This window comes from Scylla paramamosain, chromosome 10, assembly GCF_035594125.1.
Source record: "Scylla paramamosain isolate STU-SP2022 chromosome 10, ASM3559412v1, whole genome shotgun sequence".
NCBI lineage: Eukaryota > Metazoa > Arthropoda > Malacostraca > Decapoda > Portunidae > Scylla > Scylla paramamosain.
Genome location: NC_087160.1, coordinates 22,941,543 through 22,958,626, shown reverse-complemented (window position 1 = coordinate 22,958,626; position 17,084 = coordinate 22,941,543). Strand labels below are relative to the sequence as shown.

Genomic DNA, 17,084 nt, shown 5'->3' with positions numbered 1-17,084 from the left:
TGTCTCAGATCCCACAAATCTGAATTCCTTCATAACTCATCAGAAATCAGTAATGGTATCAGTAACAAATTTTGAGGAATTAACCAAATATCTGTTTGTCTTTGTTTTATGGGATCTCTCACTGACATGTAAACAAACTATTCTGTTGTTCTGAGGAATTTGTTTATCACACTGGAATACAATGCACCTGTACATTGTCTAATCACCTTGTGATATCACTGCTTCTGTCAATCAACCACCCAGTGTTCACTACAGGTTAATCAACTGCTTTGCAAAGTTTCTTATCTCATGCCACATTCCATACGTATGTTTCCTAGGGGTTAGATCAGGTTAATATTCATTTTTTTTTTTCATCTATGTATAACTGTAAATTCATCATCTCCTTTTAGTCATCGGTGGATTTGTTTAACAACACATGGCATGATATCCCTCATTTAGAGCTATCATTGTGGGTATTATTTTACTTTCTTGTCCATGAAACAGCAGCAATTCTAACCACTCTCTCATCAGATAGTCTTTTATTCTGAGTATTTTCAACCTCATATATATGCCTTGGAAATTTATTATAAAGCCGCTTGCCATCAAAAATAAATTAGGAAGCTGCCTACTACAGCTGCAGCTCTATTTCATATTTACCGTTTTTGTTAGGTTCGATTAGGCTTAGGTTAGGCTAGGTTTAGTTAGGTTAGAATGCTACCAGCAGAGGCAAGATCAAGAACATGACGGCCATCACAGCTTGAGATGGACAAGAAAGTAAAAATTTACCCCACTGTGAATCTTGTATTTGTCTTGTGTTAGATATGGTTGCTTTCCTCACAATAAGATCCGCTTTTTTCACATCACTTAGATATGGTTGCTTTCATCACAATAAGATACGCCTTATCACATCACTTAAGTATGTTATGCATTGGGAAGACGCTAAGCAACTGGAAATATTGTACGGAACTGCAGACTTATCCTTTACCGTAATACCTGCTGCACGGTAACACACCGCTGCTCTGGAGACCCATGGACACGACTGGCTTAGTGGCTGACGAAATCATACACCATGAAGTCAGATTGTGAGGCCAGCCGCGATTACTGCATCGCTTTTCGGCTGCTGGGCGTTTAACTCATACATTTCACGAACTTTCAAATCAATAAATCAAGAAGAAATAAACACATGACTACACTTACCAGCTAGATACCTGCGTCCGCGTCCGTAATCACTATATAAGGTTGTAGAAAAAAAATAAAAACGAAATTAAACCTTAGAGCTCAAGAGACTCGCATGCTGTATGTTATGATGCTCTTGATCTTGATCTTACAAGAGCCTCAGTATTCCTCCCAATGCCTTTGTATCAGCACTTCTGTACAGAAAAAAAAGAACAACAAACAGAAAACGGCATGCTGAATCATACAGCATCTATCACACCACTAACTCCTACATTCCTGATACATTTGGCTAAATTAACTGCTAACGCGATGATGCGCATGCGTAGAAGGGCAACCTTGATCTTAATACTACAGGTGGCTCGGGATCACTCCTGAGGCAGGCCTTTGAAGGGCAGATAAAAAAAAAAAAAAAAAAAAAAAAAACTAATTGTCCCTACATCTGGCACGCCATATTCTCTCCAGAAACTCCTTCACTGCCTGAATTATCCTTTCATTCGTCTCTCTTCACAGTCCCATTAGTACCATCATCTATTCCCTTTCTGCCTTCTCCGCTCTTTCATTCATATCATGCCTTAACTCAGAATGCACTCATCACACAGAGACGAGTCTCTGACACGGAAGCAGTAATCATTCCATGGAAAATCAGCTCATACCTCCTCAGGTCCCCAACTAGCAGAGGCATATATATATATATATATATATATATATATATATATATATATATATATATATATATATATATATATATATATATATATATATATATATATATTAATGAGACACTTTCTTCACAATATCAGGAATGTTACGAAGTCGAATTGCTTTAGAATTATCACTATCACAGTACTGCACTAAACCATAGGCCACATGATATATATATATATATATATATATATATATATATATATATATATATATATATATATATATATATATATATATATATATATATATATATATATATATATATATATATATATATATATATAAATAAATAAATAAAAAGATCCAACAAATCCAAGGTTTACTATTGGCATTCATGAGTTGAACAAATGACATGCCTTTAGAGGCACAGCCATCACTACAGTGCCCATGCAAAACACAACAAAACAAATGGAAAATATTTTCATTGATAACCGTTTTTCATATTTACAGACTGAAGTGCAAGTCACATCCAACAGAGAAAGATTTTTCTTAATATTGGTTCTCCATGAACAAAGATTAAAACATTAGTGAACTGGTGCATAAAGGCTGTAGCAATTTTAGCTTTGTAATGGTTGTATTTGTCTATGTTTGGATACAAGCTAATGTGATGGGCTAGAATGATTCTCACCTTACTGTGCTGTTTGGAAGAAGCTTTACCTCTACCCAAAACATATGTGATGTAACATCCCAATCTTTAACATAGGAATGTAACTCAAAGGCATCTTGTATGATGAGCTGTACTGTATTAATTTATTATTTTGTATTTCAAAAATCAATTGGTATACCTTATAATGTACTTAAGATTTTTTATCTGCCTTCAATCTGTGCTTCATCCCACGGTCCATATATATTTCTGAAAATTAAATATATAGCATGAGTATTAACATGTCTTAATGATTTAAATGTAATGTTCTGTTTCAACAAGTTATGATGAAACATTTCCCTAGTCTTATTTGTATTGCAGCATTGGTTGTTTAAGTTACTTGTGTTGGTAGTAACAATAATTATTCCACTTGGCTTGGTATTCACATAGGAACTAAGCAATTTAATAGTTTAATACTGTCATAGTCATTGTCACAAACTGAGTAGTCTACTGCACTAACTTCTGCAAAATTTAGTGTTCCTCCTCAATTCTCACTCCTGTGATCTAAATATGTATCAGAATGGAGGATTTAAGATTGAGATAAAATGCTTTCTCAGTGCAAATCAATGCAGAAAGTTCATTGAATACTGACTATGACTACTGTTAAGGCAGAAGCTTTGACTTACTGTTTATATCCCTGGAGGGAGACATACAACAATGGAATAAGGAAGTTGCAGACAAACAGAGCTATGAGGAAGAGCAGCAGGAGATGGGGAGCATACAGCAGTACTCCTGACACTGTAATCACTGCCACCACCAATGTCACGACCATGGACCACCTGTAGCCCAGCTGGTTCTGTCAAGAAAATAATACTTGTTTCTAAACTCATTAATTTTCACATTGACAGAAGCACAATGAAGCAGCATTGGAAAAGGACAATGTACTACTTTATCATTATCATTCTTACTATGAAGAACTGGAAAATAAAGTGTCTAATCTATTCCATTCCATTCTATGAAATAAAGATAGTGGTGAGAGTGCACAGCCCCTTCCTGCTATATTCTTTAACATGCCCCTCACTTGCTCTGCTCCATATATATATATATATTATATATATATATATATATATATATATATATATATATATATATATATATATATATATATATATATATATATATATATATATATATATATATATTAAACCATTCCATTACCCTATGACCTGTAATTATATACTTTTATTTATACTAACTTATAGAAGGAATCTGGCTGCTCTCTTTAGGGACTGGCATCTCAGTGTTTTTTTTTTTTTTTACTTTCTTTTTGTTGCCCAAAACGAGAGAGAGAGAGAGAGAGAGAGAGAGAGAGAGAGAGAGAGAGAGAGAGAGAGAGAGAGAGAGAGAGAGAGAGAGAGAGAGAGAGAGAGAGAGAGAGAGAGAGAGAGAGAGAGAGAGAGAGAGAGAGAGAGAGAGAGAGAGAGAGAGACAGACAGACAGACAGACAGACAGACAGACAGACAGACAGACAGACAGACAGACAGACAGACAGACAGAGAGAGACAGACAGACAGAGAGAGACAGACAGACAGACAGACAGACAGACAGACAGACAGACAGAGAGAGACAGACAGACAGACAGACAGACAGACAGACAGACAGAGAGAGAGAGAGAGAGAGAGAGAGAGAGAGAGAGAGAGAGAGAGAGAGAGAGAGAGAGAGAGAGAGAGAGAGAGAGAGAGAGAGAGAGAGAGAGAGAGAGAGAGAGAGAGAGAGAGAGACAGACAGACAGACAGACAGAGACAGACAGACAGACAGACAGACAGACAGACAGACAGACAGACAGACAGACAGACAGAGAGAGAGAGACAGAGACAGACAGAGAGAGACAGAGACAGACAGAGAGAGAAAAAAACGTTACAATTACAAACTTCATCCAGGGAACCCCTGAATTTATCTTTGAGTTGTAACACACCTGAAAGTATCTCCTGAAGCTGGGGAAGAGGGTGAAGAAAGTCACCGCCACAGTCATCAGAGTGAAGACATCCAGGTCACTCTCCAACCTGGATGCCAAACACACCGAAGCAAAGAGACCCACATTGTGAGACACAGTTGGATTCACTCTGCAGGTTGAGAATAAAGTGATTTGGTGATGGGTGATACTGTACCTAATATGAAGTGTAAGTGTGCCTAAATGCAATGTTGATTCAAAATTGTTGACAGGTGCATGAACAGGAAGACTGGTTATGTATTGTTATTTCCCTGGGATAAAATATAAATAAAAACAATACATTATATCCCATCACATGGTATTCATATGTTAATATAAATTAAATTGCAAATCTTTTTTTCCTGGACCAATTCTACCTATCTACATATGCCTTGGACATATCAAAAGTTTTTGATAGAGTCTAGCACAAAGCTTTGATTTCCAAACTACTACATATGCCTTGGACATATCAAAAGTTTTTGATAGAGTCTGGCACAAAGCTTTGATTTCTAAACTACCCTCCTATGGCTTCTATCCTTCTCTCTGTAACTTCATCTCAAGTTTCCTTTCTGACTGTTCTATTGCTGCTGTGGTAGACAGTCACTGTTCTTCTCCTAAATCTATTAACAGTGGTGTTCCTCAGGGTTCTGTCCTGTCACCCACTCTCTTCTTATTATTCATTAATGATCTTCTAAACCAAACTTCTTGTCCTATCCACTCCTGCACTGATGATACCACCCTGCACTTTTCCACGTCATTTCATAGATGTCCAACCCTTCAGGAGGTAAACATTTCACACAGGGAAGCCACAGAACGCTTGACTTCTGATCTTTCTAAAATTTCTGATTGGGGCAGAGCAAACTTGGTATTGTTCAATGCCTCAAAAACCCAATTCCTCCATCTATCAACTCGACACAACCTTCCAGACAACTAACCCCTCTTCTTTAGTGACACTCAACTGACCCCCTCTTCTACAATGAACATCCTCAGCCTTTCCTTTACTTATAATCTGAACTGGAAACTTCACATCTCATCTCTAGCCAAAACAGCTTCTATGAAGTTAGGCGTTCTGAGACGTCTCCGCCAATTTTTCTCACCCCCCCCCCGCTGCTAACTCTGTACAAGGACCTTATCTGTCAATGTATGGAGTATGCTTCACATGTCTGGGGGAGTTCCACTCATACTGCTCTTCTAAACAGGGTGGAATCAAAAGCTTTTCATCTCATCAACTCCTCTCCTCTAACTGACTGTCTTCAGCCTCTCTCTCATCGCCGCAATGTTGCATCTTTAGCTGTCTTCTACTGCTATTTTCATGCTAACAGCTCTTCTGATCTTGCCAACTGCATGGCTCCCCTCCTCCCATGGCCTCACTGAACAAGACTTTCTTCTTTCTCTCACACCTATTCTGTCCACCTCTCTAATGCAAGAGTTAACTAATATTCTCAATCATTCATCCCTTTCTCTGGTAAACTCTGGAACTCCCTGCCTGCTTCTGTATTTCCACCTTCCTATGACTTGAATTCCTTCATGAGGGAGGTTTCAAGACACTTATCCTTCAATTTTTGGCTACCGCTTTGGACCCTTTTATGGGACTGCCATTTCAGTGGGCATTTTTTTTATTGTATTTTTGTTGCCCTTAGCCAGTGTCCCTCCTACATTATAAAAAAAAAAAAATAAAAATAAAAAAAAAAAAAAATACCAAGCTGAAAATCCCACATTGGGTGGCCCAGACAAAACACCACAAGCTTACACACATATCATTCAAACTATTAGGCCCACGGGTGGGTAAATATCTACTTCATAACACAACACAAATAATGCACAAAAAATAAATCAGGTTCCATGTAATATAACATAAATAATTTCAAAAGTTGAACACTACATAAAAAGTCAACAATAAAAAGCAAACAAAACATGAAATTCCAAATATGAGCAAACACTTCCACATGAGAACTGAATGAACTAAACACTTTATCAAGTGACAAGCAAGTGTTCCTGAGACACTAGGCAATCATCATGAGACAGACCATAGGAGTTGGTGTTCTTACATTGCCACTTCTGTTCCATAGTCGTGCACAGCCAGACGGAGGAGCAGGAGGAAGGTGGTAGAGGCGTTGATGGAGTCTGTGGCAACACTCCCTGTCAGACTCTTGATTATGGGTGAGGCACAGGCAATCAGCACCATGTAGAAGCACGCTACCTTCACGTCATCTCGCACTGATGAACACCAGGTAAGAGGAGTCCATGTGAGTGTGCATGTTTTAGGGTGAAGTACTTTAAGAACATGCATGTTGTGGGATACTAAGAGTGTAAATGACTGCTGAATGAATACATTGGTTAGATGAGTATACACTACCAGAAATCTAAGAGAAAAGTAATTGAGAATATATCAATACAAAATGACTAAGGACAAGTCTAGCACATAGACAGGCTTAGTATGAGGGTCACCTGAGGTAATAAGCTTAGTCCTGGTGATAATGTAGCCCCCCACTCCCATTGTTGCTGTCAAGGTCAGGACACAAGCAGAGTTAAGATGACTTTCTGATATTCCAAAGAAAATTACCACCAGACCCAAACAGCTGGAATGAAACAAGTTCATCTTTCATTATCATCATTGCCGTACAGTTTCTCACTCTAGGCATGATAGTAAGGTAGGTTAGCTATGGTACATGTTTAATAGTAGAACTGTCCATATGCACTATCTTCAAACACTACATGTTTTAATTTTTTTTCACCTTGCTATAGTACTACATGGTAATTCTGATTAACTGATGATCACAATTATTAGGTAGCTTTTATTATCATGATCAGATTCAAAACAGTCCTCTAATCCAGTGTTTCTCAACCTTTTTATCCTTGCATAACCCTTGAAATAAATTAAATGTTTCAAGAGACCCCTGCACAAAAGAAATTCTATACTATATCTTTCTCATTTTTTCATCGTAGTTCATGTGGTAAATAATATATATATATATATATATATATATATATATATATATATATATATATATATATATATATATATATATATATATATATATATATATATATATATATATATATATATATATATATATATATATATATATATTAATAACTGGTTTAAGGAAAAAATTAATTTATTGCTAATGCTAAAAGAAATTTATTGAATATTGTGGATGAATGAGGGACTGTACCTGCACACCAGGAAGCACAGAGACAACTGATGCAGACCATGACCATGCATGTGTCCTGTACTGAGTCACTTGATACACAAATCAGTTATGAACAGGTCCCATCTGCTGAGCGGGCACTGACTAGTGAAGGTGCTGTACAGACATTACTAAATATATCCCCAAAAGTTGTTAAATTTTCTAATAACATAATAGGTTGAATAGGATGATGTCTATATTACAATATTACAATAACCAATAATATGCTGTGCATTTACAGTAATATTGTGAATATGAAATTAAATACAAACTCAAAAGTGCATTAGCTTATCTCACTCTTTCTCGTGGAGCCCCTAGGAACCTTTTGGTGAACCCTAGGGTTCTGGGAAACCCTGGCTGAGAAATGCTGCTTTAACCAGTCTACTGTTGCTACTATTATTATTACTGCTCTTATCACTTCTCAAATTTTGGATGTTCTTTTTTTTTCTTCTTTTTACTGTATTATATAGGGACTAGCACCTACAGAGGGCCTTTTTTTTTTAAACATAACATAACTTTTTGCTGCCTAAGGCCAGTTTCTCATGAATAATAATTCCATCAAGTAATTAACTTACCTGCATATTTCATGGGTGACAGACAATGCCCCATGACATGCCTCACACAAAGATAATTCCTTTCCTGTAGGAAAGAGGAAAACTGGGGTGAAAAATACATTATACACATACTGCAACTTTGCTCCTACAGTATACACACACACACACACACACACACACACACACACACACACACACACACACACACACACACACACACACACACACACACACCATGGTGCAAGCCATCAATCAATAGTATTTCCCTTCTAGATTAGACTTAGCTTTAGGATAAATGTTAAGTATTTCCCCACCCCCCTCTGTACATTTTCTGTTTGTTAACTGCCTAAAGAATAAACCGTTTATTATCATTATTATTACATCTAACATGTAACAAAGATATAATCATGCAAAAAAATGTGAAATAATTTTTTTTTATGGCAATAATCTTAGGCTATTAATATCAAAATAGTGACTATTTGTGTGCAAAAAAATATGTTTTAAAATCATGATCTACATAGTTAAGGGATCAGCAGTGAAATTGAGGAACTGAATTAATCTGAACCTAATCTTACATACTCCTCAAATGAAAATGCTAATGTCAATTTAATGTTATACAAGATTCTATCAAAGTTTCAGCATAAAAACATGGAACAGTAAATAAGAAAGGAAAGCAGGCATGTACAAGAGAAGGGAGAAAGAAAATAGGTAAACAAGGTGGAGATGACAGAATGCTTACGTTTCTTGCTAACCCTGAGGAAGGAATCACCCACATAGTTGTCTGGGAATGGCTGCTTCTTCCACAGCACTCTCCTCCACTCATGGTGCTCCATGCTCCTCCTCTCCTTTTTCTTCTTAGGATGAGATACTACAGTTTACATATCCTTACTCCCTCTATCTGCTATACTTCCACTGGATTCAAATCTACTGCCTTTCTGTCTTGCTTTTGTTCTTGTTAGGAATTTGATGTGGCCATGCAGGTGCTGGCAGTAGGCAGGCTATGTGGTTAGATTCTGGTTGTCCAGAAGACAGTTGCCCTGTCTTCTGGAGGAAAATCCTGGTGCGCTTGAGTGTCTTGAAAGCAAGACCGGGATCTTGGAAATCACCTTAATCCCATGGATGTGGAGTGATGTCAGTCTGTGGAGGAGAGCAGTCCGGTGGGAGTGGCAGTGCTGTGAGAAGAACGTTCGCTGAGAAATCTTTCTTCAGAGCCAAGAGATTGTGAGCTATGAGCCCTGGTGACGCGCTATGATGAGATCACTGGCATGGAGGCCACCCCGTCTTCTTAAGGAGAATATAGGTGAGGCAGATCACCGCAGACTGTTGTGAGAGATGAACGCCTGCCGCCGCCAGCAGTGTGGGCAGGTCAAAACTGGCGGCCCCCGGGGCTAGAAGCTGGCTGCGTAGCAAAGCACGGTGTGAATGGAAACGGGTCGGGGGTCAGACGCGGGAGATGCAGATAAGCAGTGAATGTTGTGTGGTACTACTCCAAGCGGACGCCGGTGACAGCTACATCCAGCACGTGGGACTGTTTCCTCACCCCTGGCTACGACCTGTTGGGAGGAGTCTCTGCAGTTCTGACCCATAGAAGTGATGCACAGGATGCACAAGGCGTCGGTGAGTGTGTTGTTCCAAAAGGATTGGCTCACGCGAGAGATAAGGCGTCTTGTGTTGAGTCTGGAGAGAGGGAGAGGAAGCTGTTATGTTTACATCCCACAAGACCATCTTAGCAGCAGTGTCAGCCATGACATTCTCAAGGTAAATTTTCCAAGGTAAACAATGTATTTATATTGAAATACTGCATAGAATAAATCTATAGATTAAAACATCAATTAATAGTTATTCCAGTAAATTTTGCAAAGGTTAATAATGATATTAAATGGGGAAAATTGTTAGAAGTCCTGAAGAGAAATATGGTGCACCCAAAACTAATAAATATAATTGCAGAAGTATATACAAAGGATAAGACGAAAATAGGGATAGGAAAAGAAGAGGAGGTAGAAATGGAATAAGACAGGGATGCACAATATCTACCACACTTTTATAAATTTGTGACTTATTCATTTTAGGCTCTTTCATCAGCGCGGTTCAAACAGCAGTGGTCACTGGTGCAATCCCCATGTAAGTCAATTAAGGCGTTCACACGCAACCACGCTGTTTTTTCCTCTCGCCGTGATTCCCGTGCGGGTCGAAGTATATCTTCCAACCGCGCAGAAAAACGCGTGGGTCGATTTTACATGTATTTGAATAGGAGCGTACACATTTGGTTTGAAGGCCACGTTGCGTGGCTAGCTTGGCTAGCTTGGTCGGTGATCCTAGCCAATAGAATTTGTTCTAACAGATCGTCGAGCGATTTCATCGACATCCTGTAGTAACTAAAGAATCTGTCTTCATGGTCTCTCAACTTGGGGTACAATGTTGTAAACATTCCATAGATAATTCTGTCATGTAGAAACGGGTGAATCTAGTGTTGTCTTTGTCTCTTCCTGCAAGAACCAAAGACAAGCTGCCTTTCCCGTATATATATATATATATATATATATATATATATATATATATATATATATATATATATATATATATATATATATATATATATATATATATATATGTATATATATTGACACTACAGTGGCATGACTCATGATGCTATCCAGTGACACGGTTCCCGCCTGGTGAAACTGCCTCTTGTGGAAAACTTCAAACTGCTTTACAACATAGTAAAAGAGAAAAAAATAAACAATGTTTTTTAAAGATAAGGCATTTTTAAGACTGCATCACTGTTCTTTGCGTATGGTGGAATGTTGTTGGCAAATTGTGAGGAAACACATAATTATGCATCAGTTGGAGATGATCAGTAAAGAATTTGAAATCAATAAACAGAAAACATTTTTTTTTATTTTTATATGAGGAAAAAGCCAAAATAAATAAAATATATGTGTACCGTACAAACTAATGTATCTTGGGATATGGATAAACGACAGTAAGAACTGCTTCAAAGTACATAGGGAAGTAATGTCCACAGAAAGCTACAAGGCTTGCTGACATGACAAAAAAATAATAGCTCAAAGCTGTCTTATTGGAATCTCTTGCTTAACTCCGGAATACCGGTCTTCGTCCATTAGTGACCCTCTGTCCCCGACGCTGAATCCTGGAGTGCCAACGTAGGGAACGTCCCTGAGGGAGGCCTTCAGAGGTCTAGTTATAGAGGACTGTGAGGTGGGCCAAGATTAATCCTGACCTTCGATCTCCTCTTTACACGACCACTCCATCGCACCAACAAGTATCAGTACCTCGGTGTCTGGATAGTCCACCCCTCCCCCTTCCCTTTCAAGCTACACGTGAATTATATGGAAGGATCACTGGTCGAATTAAGGTATTTATTATTATTATTATTATTATTTTTTTTTTATGTAGAAATGACACTGGCCAAGGGCAACAGTGCCCTTAATATATATATATATATATATATATATATATATATATATATATATATATATATATATATATATATATATATATATATATATATATATATATATATATATATATATATATATATATATATATATATCAAAGAAGTATTGGTACGTCAGTCCAGGTCAAGTGATGCTTTTACATTTCTGTAGTAAGCTGCGTAATTGACTACAGCGCTCCATTATCTCCTGAATTCACACACATTCACAAAATCGCTTAAGGTCCCCAAAAAGACGTGATGCGTGCCATCTTAGATGCTCCGAGGCGAACGCGCATCAACATCATGCGAGCTGAATATGGCCTTCCCTGCCGTTCGCCATCGTATCCTCGTTCGAGCATCACTGGCCAACGTAAGGCTCTTTAGGACAAGAGTTGACACTTCCCTCGTTACTTAGCCTCCCAATTTCTGTGTTGTTTACTGCCTCAAATACCCATTTCCTCCATCAACTCGACACAACTGTCCTCTTCTACACCAAACATCCTTGTTTTGTACTTCATTGATAACCTAAACTGAAAACTTCACATTTCATCACTTGCTGAAACAGCCTCAATGAAGGTAAGCGCTCTGAGTCCTTAACGCCTGTTTTTCTAATCTTTCCAGCTTATATATATATATATATATATATATATATATATATATATATATATATATATATATATATATATATATATATATATATATATATATATATATCAGTAAGAAAGGAGTTGATTGAATGAAATGCTTTTTAATCACACAATGTTCGAGAATGCAGTGTAGATGGAATCCCTCTCCCCCATGTTTGTGAAGCATACTGCATATATATATATATATACTCGTATATATATATATATATATATATATATATATATATATATATATATATATATATATATATATATATATATATATATATATATATATATATATATATATATATATATATATATATATATATATTATATATGCAGTATGCTTCACAAACATGGGGGAGAGGGATTCCATCTACACTGCATTCTCGAACATTGTGTGATTAAAAAGCATTTCATTCAATCAACTCCTTTCTTACTGATTGTCTTTAGGCATTCTGTCTTTGACGCAAGGGTGCATCTCTTGCTAATGCTATCATGTATCAATATTTTAACTGCTCTTCAGGTTATGCTAATTGCATGCCTCTCCTCTTCATGTGACCTTGATTGCTTCACGAACCTTTCTGCTTTCTCTCACCCTTATTTTATCCACCTCTCTAATGCAAGAGTTAACCCAGTATTCCCAGTCATTGATTCCCTACATGATTCTGTTTACCCTTACCTTCGACTTAAATGTTTCAAGAGATTTTCATATATATATATATATATATATATATATATATATATATATATATATATATATATATATATATATATATATATATATATATATATATATATATATATATACACACACACACACACACAATATAAGAGAGAGAGAGAGAGAGAGAGAGAGAGAGAGAGAGAGAGAGAGAGAGAGAGAGACATCGTACAGTAAATTGACATACTTTACAGATGAGATTACATCACTTTCTGGCGCCAGTCATTTACATGACAGTGTCTTGCTGCCTGTCTCGCATGCATGCTGTCAGGTGCGGCTTGGTGCCTACATGCACAAGTTTAAGATCAGCACTTCAGTGTATTTCATGATTAAAGTGTGTCGGATTTTTATTCTATCAGTGTAGAAATAAATAAACAAATAAATAGATAATAAATAAATAAATAAATAAATAAATAAATAATAATAATAATAATAATAATAATAATAATAATAATAATAATAATAAACAAAATTAAAGACAAAAAAGTAAATATTTTGGCTGCACTCAAAAACAAGTCCTGAATTTGCCTTTTACATCCAGAATTGGCAATGCTTTTTTTTTTTTTTTTTGCAATATTACCTACCATTAATAAATACCATTCTAAGTGAGTGCGTGGTAGACCATACTGATAACAATACACTTTGAAAGTAATTTAAAATTTATTCCCCCTAAATTTGTACATACAGTATTTATTATATAGTATTGCTAAAATAACAGTATTTTGAAATATAAGGATAATATTCTAGACAAAAAATTGTCCTCACTCAAGTGTTTTATATAATTTTATAACAGCTACATAATTACAAATGTAAAAATACAAGATTAAAGCTAAAAGGAAAAATATTAAAAAGAAAATACTAGGATAAGTAAATTTGAGAGAGAGAGAGAGAGAGAGAGAGAGAGAGAGAGAGAGAGAGAGAGAGAGAGAGAGAGAGAGAGAGAGAGAGAGAGAGAGAGAGACTATATGTATTGCACAGGTCAGCATCAATGTGAATATTTCAACCATTTGATTGATGGTCTCACCAGCCCATACCATCAAAGAGCAGCGACATCAATTAAATTCATCTATATTATGAAAGTTATTGATGTTCTCTTTATGGAAAAACTAACCAATGCCCATCTTTTTTTTTATTTTATTTTTTTATCTGTGTAATGACTGAAAATATGGAGAGTAGCACTGACTAGCAGATGTACTTTTAAGATCTTAGCTTTCATTGCATCAAGATCTTCAGTTTCATTTGAAGATTTTCATAGCAAAGCTGTGACAAGGTTGTAGTGTCAACAAATTTAATAAAGGTTTACTATGAGTGAAATGCAACTTGCCTTCCAAGATGCAAAATATTCTTTATTTGTAATCCTCTCCTTAAGTGTCTTTTATGAAGTCCAAAGCTGTAGGGTTTATAATTTCCTTACTCCTGAGAAATGGCAAGAAAAATCTTGCATTGAAAGATTTTGCAAAAAGAATGTTGCACACTGCAACACATTATTGGTTTCAACTGGAACAAGAACATCAAGACTTAGGTTGTTATGCAAATATATACACAGAGTTTGACATAAAGATAGATAATATTAAGAATCCATAATACTGACAAAATATTGTTGGCAGCAACTTAAGCCATAATCAACCATTTCATAGTTGTGACAATAAATGGAGATTATTTTTTCTTGGTTTATCACCAATATACTAATATTATCCCAGCACTTCCATTGTCTTGAAGCATTAATTCTATACATAAGTAAAATATGAGACAATAATTATATACCTGTCATAAAAGTCAGCTTGCATTGGGGGAAAATAATAGTGGTTACCAAAACAAATGACAAATCACACAGTTGGCTTGATCATATGAATTGATTCTTGCATCTTACCAAATATCACAACCTAATTTAGCATTCTTATTTTCCCTTATAAGGTTTGGTGTTCATGTGTTTGACATACTACCAAGTGAGGTAAGTTGAGATCACCTTTTTCCTTTTTTTTTTTTTTTTTTTTTTTTCTCCTTAAATAACACTTCTAAAATTATAGAATCTGATGATTCTATAATAATTTGATATTATCTGATGGTGAACATGTGGTATTATGTCACTAAAGTGAAAGCAGGTGGTTACAGTAAATCATCACACACCAACACCTCACACTTATAGCCTCGGTTCAAATCACCACCTTTCTCCTTTTCGAGTAAAATTACTGATCAGTGATAATGGCCACACTGTACAAAATCACAAATATAAATGTGGTAAAATTGAAGCAATCAAATTTTCATCTAAAACAATATGAGAGCAAACCACACTAACAAGATAAAACAGTTATTTGCCTTGGTAACCTGAAGTGATGAGCCCTAGTATTTATTTGAAAACTGACATGCTGCAAAGGCCACTGTACAAATGAGTAGCCTTATGAAAAGGAACCTGATTCAGCATTAAGGAAAATTCCTCTTTGGAAAGAATGGATAAATTTCGTAATCAAGTTAAGAGGTCAGCAAAATTGTATTAACTAGAAGGCAGGTAGGACGGACAGTGGCAAAATATGGCTACTCTGATTATGTCAAACAAGCTCAGTTTAGGAATATGTAGTCCATGAAGATTTTTTGCCATGGCCATGGGTTGCAGTACAGCTGCATCCTGACAGTCATGATACCAATTGGCAATTGTGAGCAATATGTTCAAACAACAATGAATGACATTAGTATCATACTCCCATCAGTAAAAATAGCATGTTGGTAATTTCTTAAAGTAAAAAAAATTATGTAATTTCTTAAAAGTAAAAAAAAATTATAAACAAAACAAAAAACAAAATTACAATGGATACTATGAATTAAGCACATATAATTAAATTGTTAAATAATGTTTATACGTTTTATATGTGAATATTACATTTACCTGTACTGCATTTTACTTCAGAATTTATCCCCACTTACTATCATTCAATAAAACAAAAAAACAATATAAAGATTTAAATAGTCTTATTGTTCTATAACAATGCAATTTCATGATTCTCTGGAGATTTTGTAAGAAATACTTAATATCCTTATACAAAGTAATAAGAAATTATAATAATAATAATAAAAAAATTCAGTGCATGGTATAATGTACATGATCGTGGATTCAGTGATCACTGAAATTCAAACTAACCACGGCAATATATTATTTCCTGATACATAAGTAAATCAGAATAAAATATAACATTTGCTATCAATATAACCAAGAACTGATGCTTCTGCTGATCAGAAAACCACACTTTACTAATGCAGTTAGAAATTTATCTTGATAAAAGTATGTATTCCAAATTAAGTTTCAAAAGCTCCAAGCACAGCCATTTAAAACTATCTTTTTAATGACCAAGAATGTATTCTATATATTTCTATTTTTATGGAAAAAAATATCTTAAAAAATACTAAGGCTTGATTTAACAGCCTCCTTCCTATCTGCATTCTTTATCTTTTTTTAAAGAAAATTTAAGAATAATTTGTGTAGAACAGAATACATCACAACAACAAATACAAGACCAAAAGAAAGTGTGATGTGCATAAATACCAGACCATTTTTTTGGAGTTTGAGAAAATCAACTACTTTCTAATCTGGCAAGTGTTGGTTGTTTGCAGTTTGAATTTTCAAGATGTACATATCACACTGATGTCTCTCTACAATTATGTGATAATTTTTCCCACTTGGACCAGTGAATTAATGAAGATTAACCAGACTCAGCTCCACAAATATACTAATCTATCTCTGATAAATACAAGTTTGCTCACTAGTTTTCATTATTTATATTTATCTAATATCATTTCAACCCAGAAAAATAGAAAATGAAGACATCTGTGCCAATTCCAGTCTCAAGCTTGTCAAATAAATGGTCCAGTACCTGCACTGTATGCTTAAGATTATATTACACTTATTGAGCTTCTTTTTTTTTTTTCCACCCTGTGAACAATATGCAATGTCATTATCAGACAGTTTTCATCCTTCACAAATCTTAAGTGTAATATTTTGTCCCTAGATCAGATTGCTGATGGTTGCACACACACTTTAAGGTTTGTACTTTTATCTATGAAAAAGTTTAAACTCCAGAATAATTTCTTTTAAAAACTTCGATAA

General features: G+C 35.5%; 2 protein-coding genes across 3 annotated transcripts in view; both read right to left on the bottom strand.

Annotated features, from left to right (window-relative positions):
* Positions 1 to 1,099, bottom strand: part of LOC135104384 (nucleolar protein 14-like) — a 33,219-nt gene extending 32,120 nt beyond the window's left edge. The window contains 1 exon segment of the mRNA XM_064011765.1: positions 965 to 1,099. Within this exon segment, the coding sequence (XP_063867835.1) occupies positions 965 to 1,043 (79 nt within the window). The 5' untranslated portion in view covers positions 1,044 to 1,099.
* A 1,484-nt stretch (positions 1,100 to 2,583) lies between these two features.
* LOC135104383 (phosphatidylinositol N-acetylglucosaminyltransferase subunit C-like) lies at positions 2,584 to 9,931 on the bottom strand. 2 transcript variants are annotated; one of them, XM_064011762.1, is made up of 7 exons: positions 8,918 to 9,929; positions 8,200 to 8,263; positions 6,882 to 7,012; positions 6,482 to 6,650; positions 4,419 to 4,566; positions 3,130 to 3,299; positions 2,584 to 2,713 (listed from the first exon to the last, which is right to left on the bottom strand). In XM_064011762.1, exons 1-7 carry the CDS (start codon positions 9,009 to 9,011, stop codon positions 2,668 to 2,670), a joined length of 822 nt encoding a protein of 273 aa, XP_063867832.1. In that variant the 5' UTR covers positions 9,012 to 9,929; the 3' UTR covers positions 2,584 to 2,667. The 2 variants fall into 2 exon arrangements, with proteins under 2 accessions (XP_063867832.1, XP_063867833.1); XM_064011763.1 differs by lacking the exon at positions 6,882 to 7,012 and having other exon boundaries at positions 8,918 to 9,931.
* Positions 9,932 to 17,084: the final 7,153 nt, after the last annotated feature.

What these genes read in the sequence shown, in the direction of transcription:
- LOC135104383 (XM_064011762.1), bottom strand. Translation starts at nt 9,011, where the DNA reads ATGGAGCACCATGAGTGGAGGAGAGTGCTGTGGAAGAAGCAGCCATTC. An exon ending in CCTCAGGGTTAGCAAGAAAC is followed by an intron (nt 8,264 to 8,917) that starts GTAAGCATTCTG and finishes TCTTTCCTACAG; the next exon opens with GAAAGGAATTATCTTTGTGT. An exon ending in GCTTCAGGAGATACTTTCAG is followed by an intron (nt 3,300 to 4,418) that starts GTGTGTTACAAC and finishes TTTTCTTGACAG; the next exon opens with AACCAGCTGGGCTACAGGTG.